At 42.2% G+C, this 17,506-nt stretch overlaps 1 protein-coding gene across 1 annotated transcript; it reads left to right on the forward strand.

Moving 5' to 3' along the window:
• The first annotated feature begins 1,612 nt into the window (after positions 1 to 1,612).
• ccdc135 (coiled-coil domain containing 135) lies at positions 1,613 to 17,242 on the forward strand. The gene is made up of 17 exons (XM_076299060.1): positions 1,613 to 1,758; positions 3,073 to 3,244; positions 3,557 to 3,682; positions 4,465 to 4,659; positions 5,423 to 5,581; positions 7,047 to 7,262; positions 7,690 to 7,818; positions 7,911 to 7,983; positions 8,405 to 8,533; positions 9,450 to 9,578; positions 9,746 to 9,963; positions 10,514 to 10,729; positions 10,903 to 11,013; positions 12,516 to 12,626; positions 12,978 to 13,172; positions 15,463 to 15,602; positions 17,161 to 17,242. Exons 1-17 carry the CDS (start codon positions 1,613 to 1,615, stop codon positions 17,240 to 17,242), a joined length of 2,547 nt encoding a protein of 848 aa, XP_076155175.1.
• The last annotated feature ends 264 nt before the right edge of the window (positions 17,243 to 17,506 follow it).

Raw genomic sequence — 17,506 nt, forward strand, 5'->3', positions numbered from 1 at the left:
TGTTTGGATGTCGAATTTAGAATGCTTAGCCTACTTACAGCTGCTTGTCAATTTCGTTGAAGGGCTCATTTTATTGACTCTGACACTGAATGTTTGCAAAATCCCGATGTTAAATGGAAAAGTGTTTTCCAAAATTCCAAAGTGCTTGTCCCAAGGAGAAGTACGAACCTTTATTTTAACTGTGTAGAAAACGTTATGAATTGCATCCACACATCAGCAGCCTTTCAACTGTGTTACAATTGCAAGGGTTTCCTCAAACGTCTTAAAAAGTGACAGGCACTCAATTAGACCTATACACTACCAAGACGATCTTAATACCCCCCCCCCAGTTGTCAAAGTCAGCTAGCGCCACAAATTGAATCCAATTCTGTGGGAAACACTGCCCAGAATGGTTCTGCGACCCAATTTTGGGTCCCGACCCGACCCACCAGTTAAGAAACACTGCCATAGGCTATTCAGCTACATAGACAACACATCCAATTTGGAAAGTGACAAAGTTTCATCTTAAGGCTGGATAAATACAACAATAAAGACACCAGGAGGAATATTTCACAACTAATTGGTTAACTGGCAACATAATTGAGTAGGCCTATAAAAAAGAGCATCTTGGATTCTCTCAGAAAATCATTTGAATCATTTGATCATCATTCTGTGAACACATGTGTGGGTAACTAATGCACAATATACAAGCAACATTAAATTAGGAAGAATAAGGGGATTTTATCAGATATAGTTGCCTACATAGCCTAATATCTGTTAGGATGGACGGCAGTGGAGGCAACAATAGTAGCAGACCAGGAGTAGGAGGGCCCAACAGTGGTGGTTTATTAAATCCCCGAAATTGCCGGTATAGGCCTTTGCCGACAAAGTTAAACATAGGCCTACAATAGGCCTACATCTTAGCAAACAAACGAACAAAATGACAAACAGCACAACTGCGCACATAACAAACAAAATATCAATTCACACCGCTTATTCTATATTACGTTGTAATTATGCCGGCATATGTGTGGAACAATGATGAATGAATGCTGCGGGTCAGTTAATTGATGTGCGTGATCAAGTGTACACCGGCACGAAAATATTCAGTTAATCCAGAGACATTTTTGCAAACAAGGGGCAGGGGTTAAAAGCGATATTGGATGGCCGTAGTCTTGTGGATCTCAGATGGCACTGCATTAAAACCAGACCTGTTTCTGTAATGAAAATCATTGTGCGAGCTCAGGAAAACATCCTGTAAACACTGTCTATGAACACAATGCTTCAACCACAAATGCTCTAGCTCTAGCCTACCAGCTGAAATTGGGCAAGAATGGGACTACATTTCATTCTCAAAACTCAAGCAACTCAGTTCCCAAACATTTACAGAATGTTGTTGGATTAAGAGGTGAAGCAACACAGTGGCAAATATGCCCCTGTCCCAACTCTTTTCAGAGGTGTTGCTGCCATCAAATTCAAAATGAACATACTGTAAGAAACAATGCAATTTCTTGGACAACTAATATATTGTCTTTGAACTATTCTCTGAACTATTTGTAAATCATAGCATTCTGTTGTTATTTACTTTTTACACAGCACCCCAACTTGTGTTTTTTTTTCTGCCTCAAGTTCAATGGAAGCGGTGCCAGAGCATGATGGGGATAAAGAGGAGGCGGCAACGGAGCAAGACAATGAAGCACAGACCGATTTTGCAAAGAAATTGGAAGAGCTGGACCAAGCCCTCAGTGCAGTACAGATAAATAACAGCTCGTTGCCGATGTGAGTCGGGCCTTGAAGCTCAACTTACACTCAGCCGAACCCATGCGAGGTTACTATAGAGCATGGCTATAGAGCGTTAACATGCAGTAGCTCAGCCTACAGTCTTGGGTCATGTGAAAGTGGGTCATGAGCCCCTACAGCTGTTAAGACCCCCCCCACACACACACACACATATGTACTGGATGTTTACTCCGGACATAAAGATGACCCCACAGCATGTTGACTTACACACACGTTTCCTTCCTGGCATGCTGCAAAAACAAGTTCAGCATTGCATGAACTCTTAAAACGAATGTGTTGAAAACAACACAACCTGTGTTGTTTTTAAACACATCTCTGTGTCCAGATAGGGACAACACAGTTTGTGTTGTTTCCTTTATTTTTTTTATTTGTTACACAATATGTGTTGAAAACAACACAACTTGCATCTCTGTGTCCAGATAGAGACAACACATTTGTTTTAAGAATTTCAGTGAAAGTAGCACTACCACAAAGGCTATGTGTTATCTAAGCACTAAACTACAACATACAATATTAAAGTGTGTGAGAGTACAGTTAGAGTATTGTTTAACACATCAGTATCAGCACAGCTGTTGTACATTCTGTAAATGTATTAACATTTATTTTCTTTTGATTAGCAATGCAGTCATTTAATTAAGAAAAGAATATGGGATAAATACATCTACTGACTGTAAGGCACCAGTGCTACTAAACCACTACTAACCACAGTTAGGTAGGTCACAGAAATGGTACTACCTACTCAATGTGATTTGACACCAAATTTGCTGTGGTGGTCAACCTATCCTGAATACAGAGAAGGACATTCACATGCACCAGAGATGACACATGCTGACCTATAGAATGGACCGATGTCCAGAAGTTTTCCCAGCATCTATTCAGTAGTCCCTGGTTTCAGTCCAGCCTTTCTTGGCATCGTGTGGAAGTGTTCTTCAGTAAGACACTGGATACTAAATTGATCCCTAATGGCCACAGGCTGTTGGATGTTAGCCCCTGACTTTGGCATGCAAATGTAGGACATAAAATATAAAGTGCCCTCTTACAATGTTAACTAAGGAAAAAAGAGTTCTAGAGGTGCAGTCCATTAATCACTTAACACTCCTGCTGCTGTTGTGGTTAGGAGTTGAGAAGCGATAAGTGAGATTAGTGCCTTTGTGTTGGATAAAAGAGTGTGTTCATGGGCATTATAGGTAAATGTGTGTAAAGAGCATTTGTTTGTGTGCTTGTGTGATGAGAATGCAAGAGCTATGAGTTTTGGTTGTAGATGTATGATGTGCTTTAATGTCCTTCCTGAAGGCCTGACAAAAGGGAGGAGGATGAAAAGCTGTGTCCCCCTTCCTATAAGAGCAACTCTCAAAAGGAGAAGCTGGTCATTGCTCTGGCTGAGAACTTCCGTCGGCAGTACACCCACCTTTATCCCGACCGAAAGCCTCTTTTTCTCAGTCCCCTTAATGAATGTGGGGTGGAGGTACACTACACACACACACACACACACACACACACACACACACACACACTCACACACACACATACACACACACAGATATATACATGCACACACATACACTCACACACATACTGTACATACACACACACACACACACACACACACATACTACAAACTCATCATGCCTCACACGTATGCCACACAGTTTGTACATGCATCTTCTCGTCCCCTCTGTCCTCTCTCCGACTGAGTCCTGTCTCTCTCTTTCTCTTATCTATTTAGATTGATTTCCCTCAGTATATCTGTTCTCATGTCTTCTTTCTCTCTTTGTAGAAGTTTGTGAGTACTACACTGCGTCCAACCGTACTTCCTTATCCAGAGCTCTTTAACTGGGAGGGGAGCGCTAGCTTTGTGTCCGACTTCCTGTCTCTGGAGGAACTGGACCCTCCCACAGACCCTGTAAGAGTGCTTGTTTGTATGTGTGTATAGTGGAGTATTTATTCTAATATTATTACATATATTACACATATTATTACATGTACTTACCCATTTTTATACAAACAGCTAAATTACAAATGACCTGGTCATCATAGATGTCTTGCACACTGTTTGCACCGCTGTAGTGTCTTGCAATAACCTGAGGTGCAATGAACTGTGTAGAGTTTGGAGTCAAAAGCCAGAACTCTGACCTTGATCTTGATGAGTACTGACAAACCATTGTATATTGGCTGCTTGAATCAGGGAATCCTTGGAAAAGTCATGGAATTATAAAATATGTATTTTCTAGGCCTGGATTGAAAGGTCATTGAAATTTATGTAAGTCATGAAATTTCATTTTTTCATACCAGGGACGTAATGGTGGGAGAGAACATATTTTATCTAGCTTTGTTGTTTAAGTCATACCGGTATTTTTATAAGTAGCCCCAGCCTGTGGTGTAAAGTAAGCAATTTTGTACATAGGCCATGAAAAGTCTTCGAAATTTCATTCAAGGTCATTGAAACGTCATGGAAAAGTTTTCAAATGTTGGTGAAATGGGTGGGAACCCTGCTTAATGCTTCTAGTTTCGGAAATGTACTGTATGTGTGTATGTGGGAGCAGGTTGAAGAGTTATGTGTTTATGACTGTGTCTGTATGCATGTGTGTGTTTGTGAGTGTCTATATGTGTTAGTGGAATGTGGCCTGCTGTATATTGATATGCATGTCATGTGTGGTGCCTTTGGTGGTATTTTTGCCCCTGTAGCCAAGGCACCTGTACTCTCCTACGCGTGTGCTGCAGACCCAGAGGGGCTCATGTTTTGACTTCTCCACCCTGCTGTGCAGTCTTCTGCTGGCTGCTGGCTACAACGCATACTGCGTGAGTGGCTACGCCACAAAGGATGTGTGCCTCATTAACCTTGGCCGAGAGGACTGCCCCCTGCTGAGCAGACATGAGAAGGTGATCACACACACAGACACAGAGAGAGAGAGAGAGAGAACAATTCAGCAATGTTGGACTGAGCAGTGACCATCTTGACAACGTCAAAGTTCAAGTGAACACTCTTTTAACTTTTGATAGCTGGCCATTTGGACATTACCTTGGCTGTTTTGTTAATGTGGGAGTCCCTGTATCTGATAAAGAAGTTTCATTGTCCCTGTGTCTGAGATAAATCATGACACTCAACTCCTGTTGTCATTTGATAATTGATGGTTGTCATGCAGAATTCTTTAACCTCTTTACCTAGAATTAATTAATTCTTCAGCCTCCGATCTCTGACACTTCCGACCTCCAAAGTGTAAATATGGCACCAAATGCCTGAAACTTTGTTCCTGTGATAACTGACATGATGATTTTGTTGTAATTAAATCAGGTCTCAATGATTGAGAATCACAGTCTTGGGTGGACTTATTTGTATCTTCTCACTGCGTGTGTGTATGTGTGCATATCCATGTTTGTTGTAGATATATCCATCTGTATTCGAAGTGTGTGTTTTTTAAAAGCATGTCTGTGTGTGTGTGTGTGTGTGTCTGTGTGAGTGTGCGTATATCTGTGTGTATGTGTGTGTGCGAGTGTGTGTGTGTCTGTGTATGTGTATGTGTATGTGTGATTGTGCGTATATCTGTGTGTATGTGTGTGTGCGAGTGTGTGTGTGTATGTATGTGTGTGAGTGTGCATATATTTGTGTGTGTGTGTGTGTGTGTGTGTGTGCGTGCATGTGCAGGGTAAGAAAGAGGAGCAGGCTCCTACAGTTCTGAAGTACTCCGTGAAGCCCCCCAGGGATCTAAGCAGTGCCTTTGAACGGCGTCAGGAGGAGGTGCGTCAGAAGGAGGCGCAAGCTGCCCGCCTCAGGAAACAGCAAGAGGCAGACATGCTCCAGGAGGTGAGGGGTCAAAACATATGCGTATCCACGTGGATTTCTGTGATTAGCCATTCATTTAATTGATTATTGATTGATCAGTGAATCAATCAATAATAATTAGTAATAATCAAAAGTCAATAACAATTTACTCCTAGTCTATGTGTGGGTGTGTGTGTGTGTGTGTGTGTGTGTAAGAGCATCAGAGGTCTCCTCTAGACCTGCTGCTTATGTGTTCACAGCTGGGTGTGCGTGTGTGTATGTGTGTTTATGTGTTTAAGAGCCAGTGAGGCTTCTTCAAGTTGGACTCCTCCTTTATTCACTGCTGTTTGTGTTTGTGTGTGTGTGTATTTCTGCATTAGTAGAAGTATACAAAGTCACAGTTTGTGATAGTTTGTGTGTGTTTCTTCGTGTATGTTCAGCAACTTGGGACACGAGTGTATCTGTATCTGTATGAGTGTATCTGTCAATGTTTGTGTGTCCAATGTGTGTGTGTGTGTATAGGAGTGTATCTTACAATGTTTGTGCCCAATGTGTGTGTGTGTGTGTATAGGAGTGTATCTTACTTGGGGCAGCCGTGGCCTACTGCTTAGAGCTTCGGACTTGCAACCGGAGGGTTGCCGGTTCGAACCCCGATCTGTAGGAAGCGGCTGAAGTGCCCTTGAGCAAGGCACCTAACCCCTCACTGCTCCCCGAGCGCCGCTGTTGTAGCAGGCAGCTCACTGCGCTGGGATTAGTGTGTGCTCACCTCACTGTGTATTCACTGTGTGCTGAGTGTGTTTCACTAATTCACTGTGTGCCCTGTGTGTGTGTGTGTGTGTGTGTGTGTATAGGAGTGTATCTTACAATGTTTGTGTGCCCAATGTTTGTGTGTGTGTGTATAGGAGTGTATCTTACCATGTTTGTGTGTCCAATGTGTGTGTGTGTGTGTATAGGAGTGTATCTTACAATGTTTGTGTGCCCAATGTGTGTGTGTGTGTATAGGAGTGTATCTTACCATGTTTCTGTGCCCAATGTGTGTGTGTGTGTGTATAGGAATGTATCTTACAATGTTTGTGTGCCCAATGTGTGTGTGTGTGTATAGGAGTGTATCTTACAATGTTTGTGTGCCCAATTTGTGTGTGTGTATAGGAGTGTATCTTAAAATGTTTGTGTGCCCAATGTGTGTGTGTGTGTGTGTATAGGAGTGTATCTTACAATGTTTGTATGTCCAATGTGTGTGTGTGTGTGTATAGGAGTGTATCTTACAATGTTTGTATGTACAATGTGTATGTGTGTGTATAGGAGTATAACTTACAATGTTTGTATGTCCAATGTGTGTGTGTGTGTGTGTGTGTGTGTATTGGAGTGTATCTTACAATGTTTGTGGGCCCAATGTGTGTGTGTGTGTATAGGAGTGTATCTTACAATGTTTGTATGCCCAATGTGTGTGTGTGTGTATAGGAGTGTATCTTACAATGTTTGTGTGCCCAATGTTTGTGTGCAGGAGCTAGAGCGTCCTCCTCCTGACCCACTGTTTGGCCTGCGTGTCCACTGCTGGGTGTTGGTGAAATGTGGCGATCGTGAGGTGCCAGAAGACTTCTTCATCGAGCCGCTAAGTGGGAAAACCTTTCCTACCACTGACCAAAACTTCCTGGGTGTCGAGAGCATTTGGAATAACCGCAACTATTGGGTTAACATGCAGGACTGTCGGCGTGGCTGTGCAGTGAGACTTCTTTTTTTTTTTAAGAGCACCTCAGGGGAAAATTGTAGAGTTTTTAACCTTGTTAACATGTGAGCGAAATAAGCAGTCAGTGTCAAGATTTCTGCGTTGGACCTACGGTCAACCAGTCACAGCCTTAGTATGCGAATTCGAGTTGTAGTCCTTTCATGTGACTTTCATAAGAGTGTGGAGGGGGTGGGGCCAGATAGATCCCAATTCCTGAAATGAGGAAAGGTTAAAGTTGCATTTAAGTCATCAGGGGATATTTTTGTGAAAACAACTTCTGGTGGGGGTGGTTGTGGTGTGTGTGTGTGTGTGTGTGTTGATGTAGAAAAACATCTGGTCGGACATGTTATGTTATGGTTAAAAATGTGTTTCTGTGTGTACATAGTGCACTTGTGTGTGAATGTGTAAATGTTTTTGCCTGCAGAACATGACCTTTGACCTGGGAGATCCAGTCAAGTGGGAGTACCTGCTGTGTGGGGACACCAGCCAATACCTTTTGCACATTCCAGCCATGAAGAAACAGGATTTTGAGGACGATGATGTAAGTGTGTTTGTGTGTGTGTGTGTGTTGTATTTGTCCATAGATTTCATTCAGTCAATCTGATTTGTGAGGACGTTTTTGTTTGTTTGGGATGCTTTGTAAAGGAGGAGAAGGAAGAATTTAAGGTGTTCGAGATGCCCCCATCCTGGGTGAGCGAACTTCACATCTCACAACAAGGTACGTAAACACACACACACACACACACACATATATACATATGCTATACAGTATATACTGTACATGCTGTCCATTGTACATAACATACTGAATACATGCACAAACACTTTCAACAAATATAACCATCACTGACACCTTCCTTCCCACAATTTCTTCTTTTTGACTGCAGTGAGTGCTACTGACTGTATGTGTAATTTACTCCTGTGAAAGACAGAGTGCTGTTGGAATGTGTGTGTGAATTTGCGTGTACCGTATGTTTGTTTGTATCTATGCACCTGAGTGTGTTGTGGGCTATGGATTAGTGTTGTCTGGGAAGCATCAGGATTGATGTGTGTGTGTGTGTGTGTGTGTGTGTGTGTGTGTGTGTGTGGGTGTGTGTGTGTGTGTGTGCATGCGTGCATGTGTGTGTCTGTGGTGTTAGATATGGAGATGCGGTGCCCAGGTGGTATAAAGGTACTATTGTACAGGAAAGCCAAGTTGGAGAAATTCGCCCCGTACCTGCTGAAAGATGGGCTGGTCACACGTCTTACCACATACCATGACCTCGAATGTGAGCAAAACAAACTTATACTCACTTACCTCTCACACACAAGTCTATGTCTGTCTGTCACAGCTGTTGGTTTGTAGAGGTCATAATGGTTTATGTTATATAACTGGCCTCAATTGAGTATCCATTTGATATATGTAGTGGTAAGGGTTGTTCTTGGTCAGTTGACCTTGGAATAATTTTATAATATATGTAAGTAATTTTATATATATATGTAAGGGATAATGTATAGAACGCCGGTCATTATCGGGAAATAGGTCCCGACAGGGCGAACCGTTCCGCCCTGAAGGGACCTATTTCCCGATAATGACCGGCGTTCTATACATTTTCCCGCTTATTAGACGGCTACTTGCCCAAATGAAACAATACCCAACGATATGACTCTGTAGCCTACATAGCCTAGGCTATAGCCTATTTGTTACCGTTTCATTGTGGCTTTTGCTGAGAAACAAATAGTTCGCAACAGCACACGCTGAACTTGAATCAAACATTCTTTAGAGATAGAGAGAAAGGAGATAAACCGTCTCCTTTCACTTTTGAATGAAGTTCCAGTAGTTGCGTAGTGATATGAAAGACCTGAATTAGAAGCACAAAACCCATTTTCCTTGACAGCGGTCTGTTATACTTAGCAATGGTCTGTTATTGAGAAATAGCAGACCACCGAACGTGGGGAAGGCCCATTCAAGTGAATGGAGCATTCTTCAGCATTATGAAGAGCTGTGTAATAAATAAATAAATAAATAAATAAATAAATAAATAAATAAATAAATATAATTCACAGTATGAGTGTCTTAGGGTATCTGGAGTCCCTTCTGATAGTGTGACTTCTTTTTAATTAAGTTGATTGCGTGTGTTTATTTTAGTATACAGATGCTCAGGCTAATCTGCTGTGCATTTTTGTATGTGTGTGTGAGAAAAGGCACAAAGGAGTGTATTGTCAAAGAGTGGTACCAAAACAGGAGTGACCATTTGGAGGAGAGAGAACTCCACAAGGCTGGCAACATCACACTGGAACGCTTTACACATGGGAGGAGTTTTGCACTAAAAAGTAAACACACACACAAAAAGACACACACACACAAACACACACACACACACAACCACACCCACCCACCCACCCACACACACACACACACATACATATATAATCACATAAGCATAAATGTTGGTGAAAGGTACTGGCATCCTCCAGTTAAACCAGCGTCCTTCGTATAGGTCACAGGTATGTGACCCTGACACCAGATTCGGACCGGGATATGGAGTTCTACAGCCAGGCACGAGCAGACGGCCTGGCCTGCCGGGTGGAGGTGGGCTTACAGATGACCGAGACCTTCGAGGACCGTCCAGACTTCCTGTGTTACCGGCACATTGTGTTTGGCAAGCGCGCCAGAATAAATATATCCCAGCCTGTACATGTGCATCGCCCTCTTGTGGTAACCATACGCAATGACACAACAATATACTGCACACACAGTAGACACAGCAGCACTCAAAGAATCCTCCATAGAAATAAATGGGGTTAGTTTGTTACACATATCCCTCCCTTGTCTACACATATCCCTCCCTTTCCTGTAATGTAGGCTAAGCAACCATGCCTCCCCATTCACTTGAATAGGAAAATAATATATGATATATAATAACTGTCCATAAGTGCATTACCAAGATGGCCACCAAGTGGGGGTACTTGCCTATAAAGACTTTGATAGAACACACACTCAGTTCAAAATAAGTCAGCACAGCAAAGCAAACACTACACATTAGAGCACTTTTCCAAACACACAAGATAATCACAATGCAAGACACAACAACTACAGTGTGCAGCAACGGAGAAAATGAAGCAAAGAATACTCAAACAATCCAACTAATACAACAACCACTACAAAACAATACACACACAATACCAACTAGTGTGGAAACAGTTGTACTAAATATAATTCTCACAGTCACTCATTCACTCACTCACACTAGCATTTGTTTGAGCAGAAGGTGGTGGAGCGTTTCCACAGAGACACGACTAAACCAGCCAGTGAGGATGTGGCAGAGCGGGTCTTCCTGGTGTCAGAGGACCGCATCCAAGTGACCTATCACCGTGACGACGACCGAATCATTCCGGCCTGGAGGAACTTTATCAAACCACAAAACTCTGGAGACGCACAGAACACCGTCCCTTTCACACCAGACATGGCCTCAACGTTTCAGGTGGATATGCACTTATGCTATATATAATACATTACGTTCACAGATACAAGGACGTACACATATGCACCCAGACATACACCCACCTCACCTCACACCTTGTACAAATAAATATATAGACATACTCAGCAACAAAACACTTCCATCTTTTGTTTGTGTGTGTGTCTGCAAAATAGGTGGATCCATTTCAGAAGCCCAGTAAGAACCTCTTTCTCTATGAGACACTGATTGGTCTGATGAAAGAGGAGGAGAAAGTGGCTCAGAGAATAAAGGACTCAGAGAAAGAGGTAAATAGTTACACAATGCCACATGGTACATCACGTTCACACATCACAGCTCCGTGTTACAGTTCTGCGCAGCAGTCTAGACAACTATGAAACATAATGCACATATACAGCAACCTAAATATTTATTGACACCCTGGGTATAGATTATTGTGGCACATGTGTTTTCGATAAAAAATATTTATTTTTGAGAAATTTTGTCTTCCCTGAATAAATTTGCTTCCCTTCAATGTTGGATTTTTCCCTCATTGACCCTGTTGACATGGACTTAAGTATCCCTGTTATGAGGCTTATCCCGTTTTTGATCATATTCGAATTGTGCTGTTTACATGAACACAGAGAAACTTATTAATATCCCTGTATACATGATAAGTACTAGTATCCTGGTAACAAACAATAGAGTTCTACGTATGTAGCCAGCCGCTGTTCGGGATAAGGTGTGCATGAAACCGTATCCTGGTTTCTCCACCTAGCATAACTGGATTTCTCAAAACCGGAATAAGGGCTTATCTGGGGTTCTGAAATTGGGATATAATGTTTACGTATGTTTACGCAAACACTAAACCAGTATAGTTCAAAATCCCGATCATAACTGGGATACTGAAGTGCATGTAAACGCAGTCACTGTTTTCAATGCAGAGGAGGCTATACATATTAAACATAAGCAGTAGTTGATTATGGTGTATGTGTCTGTGTGTACACTGCACGCACATATGAAGTAGGTTGTCTGATGTGACATAGGTCATAGAAAGCTTTATGAAACACTGATGATGGAATAGAAGAAAACAGTAGTAGTAGATCACTGTATGTTGCCCCCCATCTCCTTCTGCTACTCTAAAAAAGCATCATCCAACCCCATCTACTCTACTGCTCCCCCTGTTTCTTCACCATACTAAATGTCACCAGCAAGAAACTCATTAAAACTCACACTTAGCATCCAAGATAATACAGCTTCCCACCCCCAGCCTCACTGATGCAAATGACACAGCCACCACACGCCTTGCACGCACCATAGTAAGCACCATCTGGCCGCAGATACAGAGCCCTGGACTGGAAAAAAGCGCACTTTAAGAAAAGTTTGTACCCTCAGCAATCACTGCACTTAACAAACTCCTGTGACAATCATCCATCCCCCCTATTCTTTTTGTGTCTATGTTGTCTGTACTGTCCACCTTTTTGCTTGTTTGGTGTTGAGGAGGGAGGGAAACTGGGGGGGGGGGGATGTTATATGTTATATGTCATGGGGTGTGTTATGTTATATGTTATATGTATGAGGCTGTGGATATCCTGCATGGAATATAATGATATGTGTGAAAAAGAATATCCTTATAGGACAATAAAGACTCTATACTATACTCTATACTATACTATACTAGTTAAGGAAAAGCAAAAGTAGTTCAATAGTAGTAGACATTAGAAGTGGAAGACCAGAAGAGTCTGAGAATAAAGGTTATCTTTGTGTGTTTATTAGTGTGGTGTGCATATTTGCTGACATCTATGTTCAGGTGAGGGCTATCCTTGATCTTCGCCGTCATGAGGAGAAACATATTGAGCTGCACATCTCCATTTACAACACAGCCAGGAATGACAAGGCCCGCAAACATCGAGAAGCATTGGTAAGACATTTAACCCTTTTTCAAACATTGGGAAGCATCGGTAAGGCATATTCTAACCCTTTTTCAAACATTGGGAAGCATCACCAAGGCAACCTTTCTCTTTCACATATAGTTATCTATTTGGCTGGCATTTTTTAATCCAAAACCGACTTACATATCTCAGTTATTACAAGGGCCAGTCTCCCCAGAGCAATTCGGGGTTAAGTGCCTTGCTCAAGGGCACAAGGGTGACACCTTCAACTTTTCTGCAATTCGAGTCCAGCTTCTAAGCCATTACGCCACCACTGCCCCTGGTCATGATCACGACTCTTTCATGACTTTCTTTCCCTCTCCCCTTCTTGTCCTCCTCAGGAGCGTATGGCTGAGGAGGTGCGTCTACGACAGGAAGAGAAGGAGTTGGACTTCCTGTCTCCGTTCCTGGCCCAACTGGGCAACCCAGACCAGTTGACCCACCAGATGGCCCTGCAGCTGCGTAGCGACAGTCTGGCCGACCTCAAGCAGCGTCTTATAGATAAGGCCAACCATATTCAGGCCCGCTTTGAGAAGGTACACCACAACCTCAGAACATTGAAATCAAAGATTCTAGAGCATTTCACACATGCTTAAATAGAACCTTGCACATGGCTAAATAGTGCTTATACCATGGTCTAGGTTGAAAAGGGTGTCGTTTAAAAAGTGATATACACCTATAAAATTACTAGATGTACCGCAGAGCGGTACAAAATATGACCGCCGCCCAATCCAGCACATTTTTTCCACAAAAATAAATCACGCTGAAAGGCCTATATGATTCTAACTGTCTCACTAAATTGCATTATCCACACTCAATTCTCACTGGTATCTGCTAGACAACAAGTACCAAAACATGATTAGTTCATAGATTTCACATGTAAAATTAATTTTATACAACCCCCACCCCCATCTTGCCTGTTCATAATTCTGAGAAATTCTTGAATTGTGTGCATGTGTGTGCGTGTACATGTTTATGTTTATGTGTGTGGGTGTGTGTGTGTGTGTGTGTGTGTGTGTGCGTGCTTGTGTGTTTGCCTGCGTATGTGTGTTTGTGCATGTGCATGCATGCGTACATATGTCTACTGTGTGAGTATGTGTCATACGTATGATTACTGTGAATGTATGTGTGTGCGTGTGTATCTGTTTATGCACATGTGTGCACATGGAATGGGTTAACATGACCCCTGGAGGCAAACGGAGAAAATTGGTCATCCTAGGCCCTACGGTTCTCAAGATATTCACAGAAAACTGTGTCTGCCCTACCCTCCTTTCGGGGGGTCCAGTACAGCGGGGGGGCTACAGATCAAAACAAAAAACGATGGTTCCATGCTATCCCTGTGGGGTTACATGCCCACCAAGTTTCGTGTATCCCGGTCTTTCAGTGTCCCGAGAATCCTTGTTGGTGTACGGTCACTAAATGTACACATAAATTATTTTATTGTAAGGCCCCCCATGAACGAAAGTTCACAAAACTTGGCATGCATTCGGAGGGTGTCATAATGATCCTACACTTTCAATTTCGTGCAGTTTTGACCATGTCAGCCAGAGATATTGTGATGAAAACACCTAATTTTTTGCTTTTTTTAACTAGGTGGCGCTATACATGAAATAAGTGGTAATGGGATGGGTTGACATGCCCCCTTAAGACCAACATACAAAAAAAAGGTGGACCTCCTAGGCCCTATGGTTCTCGAGATATTCACAGAAAACTGTCTCCGGCCACCTACAGGCCAGTTGGTGTATAGTAACATAAATTCATTTATTGTGTGGCCCCCCATGAACGGAATTCTACGAAACTTGGCGTGCATTCAGAGGGTGTCATAATGATCCTACACTTCCAATTTTGTGCAGTTTTGACTATGTTAGGTCACAGATACCTGCGATTACAACACCTCATTTTTACTTTTTTGTGTTTAACTAGGTGGTGCTATACATGAAATGAGTTGTTATGGAATGGGTTGACATGGCCCCTTGAGATCAACATAAAAAAAAATGGTCCTCCTAAACCTTACGGTTCTCGAGATATTCAAAGAAAACTGTGTCTGCCCTACCCTCCTTTTGGGGGGTGCAGTCCAGCGGGGGGGCTACAGATCAAAACAAAAAACGATGGTTCCATGCTATCCATATGGGGTTACATGCCCACCAAGTTTCGTCTACCCCGGTCTTTCAGTGTCCCGGGAATCCTTGACGGAAATTTGGACATGCGAAAAAGAAAAAAAAGAAAAATCTGACTAAACCTATATGACCGCCGCTTCACTGCGCAGCGGTCATAATTATGATGTTGCTTGACAATGCCTGAGTTAGTCCGCTCAGCTGTGACTTATCAACATTCCACAGCGTTGCCTCTGCGTCGTCCATTTATTTCTGATAATGGACACCTCGTCGGGCATTATCCCTTACATAAGACACAATAACATTTTGATAGTCTTCGCCATTGAGACCTTTGAAAATTGACAAGGTGTAACACAGTCTGAACATTTTAGAAAATTATTTTTCATCTTGTCCAAACTTGAAGCAGCGTGGTCAGAACCTCTTTGCAGTCTCATAAGCCTTCGTTGGACTTTGTCCATGTAAGTGCATTGCGGAGATGAGTTGTGTTTCTGTTGTATTCCTAGAATCGTCAGTGTTATCCACTGTAGGATACAAGCTGCGCTGCCAAACCTGTTAGAATTTTGTAGAGAGAGAGACCTATCACATGCCTCATGTACTGTGAAAACAAAAATGTGCAGCAGTCAGAGATGAGAGATGGAAAGAATTATTTTCTAGATTCTGCTACTGTCTGTATTTATCCATGAACTGAATGTTTCTTTCTGGTGTGCGGCAGGAGACCCAGGAGCTGCAGCAGAAGCAGCAGTGGTACCAGAAGAACCAGCTAACCATGACCAAAGAGGACGAGGACCAGTACCTGGCTTACTGCTCTGACACTATGTTCAGGATCCATGTTCTTAAGCTGCGCCTTAGTCGGTATGGACTCACAGCAGTATGGATTCACCAGCTAGAGGCTACATGACACTATACATCACACTATATATACAATAATTGTACAAAGTGACTGGCTGCGTCATTGTTTATGTGTGACACTAAATTGTAATGCAGTAGAGGTATTATAGTTAAAGGAACCATATGCAAGAAATGTATTTCAATTTATCATAAAATGGCCCTGGTATGTCACTAGACATTAAGAAATCATGTTCATTTCAAATACTTATATCACTGACAACAGTAGTCCGGCAAAGATATTGTCATTTAAAAAGTGAAGTTGCAGCCCTCAACTGATGTTGATGCTGTGTTTTGTCATGATGTGTTGTGTTTTGGCCTGATGCGCCACCCTCCACCTATCTACTAATCACAAAGTCAGTAGTGTTTCGCCATCCGGGTTGGCAACCTCGAGTCAGGGGGGAGGGGGAGGGGATACACCACTCTACAGCAGGGATTCCCAAACTGTGGTACGCGTACCCCCGGTGGTACGCGAGCTGCTTCTAGGGGGTACGCGAGATGCAAAGGGCTATGGCGGACAGGTGTATAATGAAAAATGTAAATCTTTTGTAATTAATTCATGAATAAATACATAATTTCGAATCAGGTCATAATGATATGGAAACATGAAATTAAAGGATATCATTTATAAACTCTGTATGTGTTCATCAAAAAAAGGGCAGCTTATTAAACATGACGCCTGGAATAGCTAATAGAATGCGTTACTTTTGAATGCGTTGGATGGTCCGTGGTCTGTGGAGAGAAAGTTTCGCGGATATAACAGGTTTTTGAAAACAACAAAAACAGAAAGGAGGGAATTAGCAAAGGAGTTATTTCAGATGGGCAAGAAAGGTAACATTAAGCTAGGCTTTACATTTAACAAACAAAGGTAGCCTAAGTTTAGCCTTTCTAGCTGTATAGCCTAATGTTGTCCAAACGAATACATCCTTGTCAGGCGTTGTTGTAGGCCTATTATTATATATATCTTATATATATATATATCTATATTATATATATCTTATATATTGTATGTGGATGTAGTTAGGCTACTATGCAGGCTACTTTTCATAACTTTTTAACTGACCAAATGCACGCACCTAAAACCGGGAAACGGACAAATATTGTCAACGGGGGGGGGGGGGGGTTATAGAATGCGTTTTATGTGTTTATGTGTCGGATGGTGGGGGTACGCGAGCCGAGTCGGAATGTAGGTGGTGGTACGCGGGGGGGAAAGTTTGGGAACCGCTGCTCTACAGTAATTTGAAAGTGATTGCAGTACCAGTTTTGGCCACAATCTTACATATGGTTCCTTAAACTGTATAATGCAACAACATTATAATGGACACTACAAAATCTCAATATCTTATATTGACATTTTGTGATGTATAGATGTGAGTAGTACCAAGCTTTAGTGCAAGGTGTTATGTTATGAGGGTTGTAGTTTTTACAGCTATGTTTGTGCGAGTAGTAGGGTTGGTAAAAAATTATCTCTGCTAATAGAAATCAATAGCTGTCCTAACTGAACTGTCATTTGTGTGTATCATAGGCATAAAGACCGGGCCCCTCAACAGTACCTCGCTCTGGATGAGAAGCTCAGACGAGATCCTAGGCTTGCCCCCTTCCTGTAGACATGTCTCTACTTCGACAAGTCTCTGATTTATATGCACAGACACCAATGTCCTCACACAAGACAAACATGCATACTCAGCATGGGATACCCTGGACCTGTATCCCTCAGAAACCACACACACACAAGAACACACAATGTATAAGCTGCTTGTTGAGACACTAAGGTGTGTGCAGCTGCATCAGCACTTTTCTTTGGTGACAGCTAACCACCCTTTATCTCCTTTTTTTGTAAAAGTGAAGATAAAAAACAAAGTCTACTTAAA

The sequence above is a fragment of the Alosa pseudoharengus genome, unplaced genomic scaffold (assembly GCF_046254945.1).
Source record: "Alosa pseudoharengus isolate Yale_2024_CS ecotype anadromous, Long Island Sound unplaced genomic scaffold, YU_APseudo_1.1 YU_APseudo_1.1_scf_10, whole genome shotgun sequence".
Lineage (NCBI taxonomy): Eukaryota > Metazoa > Chordata > Actinopteri > Clupeiformes > Clupeidae > Alosa > Alosa pseudoharengus.

Bases quoted from the DNA above. Each gene is read 5' to 3' on its own strand.
- ccdc135 (XM_076299060.1), top strand. From the start codon at position 1,613: ATGGAAGCGGTGCCAGAGCATGATGGGGATAAAGAGGAGGCGGCAACG. The intron at 3,683-4,464 runs GTAAGAGTGCTT...TTGCCCCTGTAG, and splicing joins TGGACCCTCCCACAGACCCT to CCAAGGCACCTGTACTCTCC. The intron at 7,263-7,689 runs GTGAGACTTCTT...TTTTGCCTGCAG, and splicing joins ACTGTCGGCGTGGCTGTGCA to AACATGACCTTTGACCTGGG.